Source organism: Pavona decussata, unplaced genomic scaffold, assembly GCF_977016875.1.
Source record: "Pavona decussata unplaced genomic scaffold, jaPavDecu1.1 SCAFFOLD_214, whole genome shotgun sequence".
Taxonomy (NCBI): domain Eukaryota; kingdom Metazoa; phylum Cnidaria; class Anthozoa; order Scleractinia; family Agariciidae; genus Pavona; species Pavona decussata.
Window position 1 is genome coordinate 3,434,295 of NW_028145619.1, and position 2,171 is coordinate 3,436,465.

The window sequence follows — 2,171 nt, forward strand, 5'->3', positions numbered from 1 at the left end:
CAAGTATAGCTTCAAAACTCCCTATGGACTCTGATGTCATGCCCCAGGTGCCGTGCCAACCAGTCCAAGTCCACTTCTGTAAGGGCGGCTGTCTGCAAAACTGTCACTATATACTTTCTAAGCTTTGTGCTTGTCATGAGAGACTAGTTTTTGATCATGTTTGTTTATTCCTGTATTGCGCATGTGCGTGAGTAGTTTCCCGGACCTCGTGGTTAGTTGAACGAAGTTGGAATGAAACACGAAGATTGATGTATACTTAGGACCTGTCTAATTAAATAGTATTGTTCCTGTTTAACTGAGCGTTCATGTGTAGCATCAACCAGCGGTCAACTAAGACAAAGACGAAATGCTGAAACTCGACCCGCCGGAGAAACTTGACTTCACAAAGCCCCAAGAGTGGCTGGAGTGGAAGCAGCGATTCGAGCGATTTAGGTGCGCTACGAAACTTAGCGAGGAAGATGAAGTTCTACAGATAAATGCCCTTATCTACACTATGGGGAAAGAGGCAGAACATATATTCAAAGCGTTTACATTCACGGGTGGCAACGAAAAGAAGTATGCCAAGGTTATCGAGAAATTCGACGAGCATTTTATACCGAAGAGAAATGTCATTCATGAGCGAGCATGTTTTCATCGACGCGTTCAAAAAGAAGGAGAAACCGTGGAAGCTTTCGTCCGAAATCTCTACGAGTTGGCAGAACATTGTGAATTTGGAACACAGAGAGATGAGCAAATCAGAAACAGGATTGTTATTGGAATTCTTGACAAATCACTCTCGCAAAAGCTTCAAATGAAATCGGATCTCAATCTCGACACGGCGATACAAATGGCGCGTCAGTCCGAACTAGTAAAAGTTCAGGTTGCGGACCAGTCTGATGGTAAGCATTTGGGAGAAGTACACCAAAAGAAAGGCAAACCGAATCCAGTAAGAAGACCAGTCCGTAATGACCGTAACGTGCGTGACAAGAATCCTAAGAACGTTCCGATAGTTCACCCTTGTTCTCGATGTAATCGCATACACAAACAAGATGAAACTTGCCCAGCGACTGGGAAGCGATGCTCGAAATGTCACAAAAAGGGCCATTTTGCTGTCGTGTGCCGTTCTGTGAGAGAGGTAATGTTCAATTCGGGAGGAGTTGATCAGCAATTTTTCCTTGGCGCCGTTAGTTCATGCGATAAGCTCGAAGAGCCGTGGAGTGTTGTGTTACACATCAACCGGAAACCCGTACAGTTTAAGATTGACACAGGAGCCGATATCTCTGTAATCTCAGCCTCGACCTATCAATCCCTAACTCCGCGTCCAAAGCTGAAGCCTTCAAATGCCATGCTGTCCAGTCCAGGTGGGTTGCTGAATTGTAAAGGCCAATTTACAGCGGAAATCTCCCTTAAGGACAAACAGTACTTTGTTGATATTTATGTTATTGAAGGGTCATGTGTAAACAACCTACTCAGTCGTCACGCAGCATGCCAGATGGGTTTAGTCCAGCGCATCGAAGAAACTACTGCTAATGTGTTTGGTGACATGGGTCTAATGAACTGTGAGCCAGTTTAGATTGAGCTCACCGACAATGCAAAGCTGTATTGTGTTAATTCTGCGAGAAAGATTCTATTTCCTTTACTTCCCAAAGTGAAAGAGGAGCTCGAGCGCATGTTGCAAGAAGGAATCATCGAGGAAGTTAACGAACCGACCGACTGGTGTGCTGCTATGGTTCCTGTTGCTAAAACCAACGGCAAAGTCAGAATTTGCGTCGACCTGCGGAGATTAAATGAAGCTGTTAAAAGAGAAAGATACATTCTTCCGACCTTAGAAGATGTTGCTCCAAAGCTGGCTGGAGCCGAAGTATTTTCAAAACTGGATGCATCTAGTCGTTATTGGCAAATACCTTTACACCCAGAAAGCTCAAGGTTAACCACCTTCATCACTCCCAGTGGCCGTTTCTGTTTCCGCCGTTTGCCATTTGGGATAACCTCCGCACCAGAAATTTTCCAGAAAAGAATGACCAACCTTCTAAATGACCAAGAAGGTGTGGCAGCTATCCAGGACGACATTATTGTCTATGGTAGAACTGTCGAAGAGCATGATGCAAGACTTCAGAAAGTGTTTGTAACCATCGCAAAGTCTGGACTTAAGCTGAATGAGAAGAAGTGCGAAATCCGCAAACCAAAGATAT

The 2,171-nt window shown here is 44.6% G+C and overlaps 1 protein-coding gene across 1 annotated transcript; it reads left to right on the plus strand.

The window, feature by feature from the left end:
* Positions 1-346: 346 nt before the first annotated feature.
* On the plus strand, positions 347-1,552 carry LOC146460334 (uncharacterized). The gene has a single exon (XM_085088332.1). The coding sequence runs from the start codon at positions 347-349 to the stop codon at positions 1,550-1,552; it is 1,206 nt and encodes a 401-aa protein (XP_084944458.1).
* The last annotated feature ends 619 nt before the right edge of the window (positions 1,553-2,171 follow it).

Excerpts from the sequence above, each read along its gene's own strand:
- LOC146460334 (XM_085088332.1), top strand. The coding sequence starts at position 347 with ATGCTGAAACTCGACCCGCCGGAGAAACTTGACTTCACAAAGCCCCAA.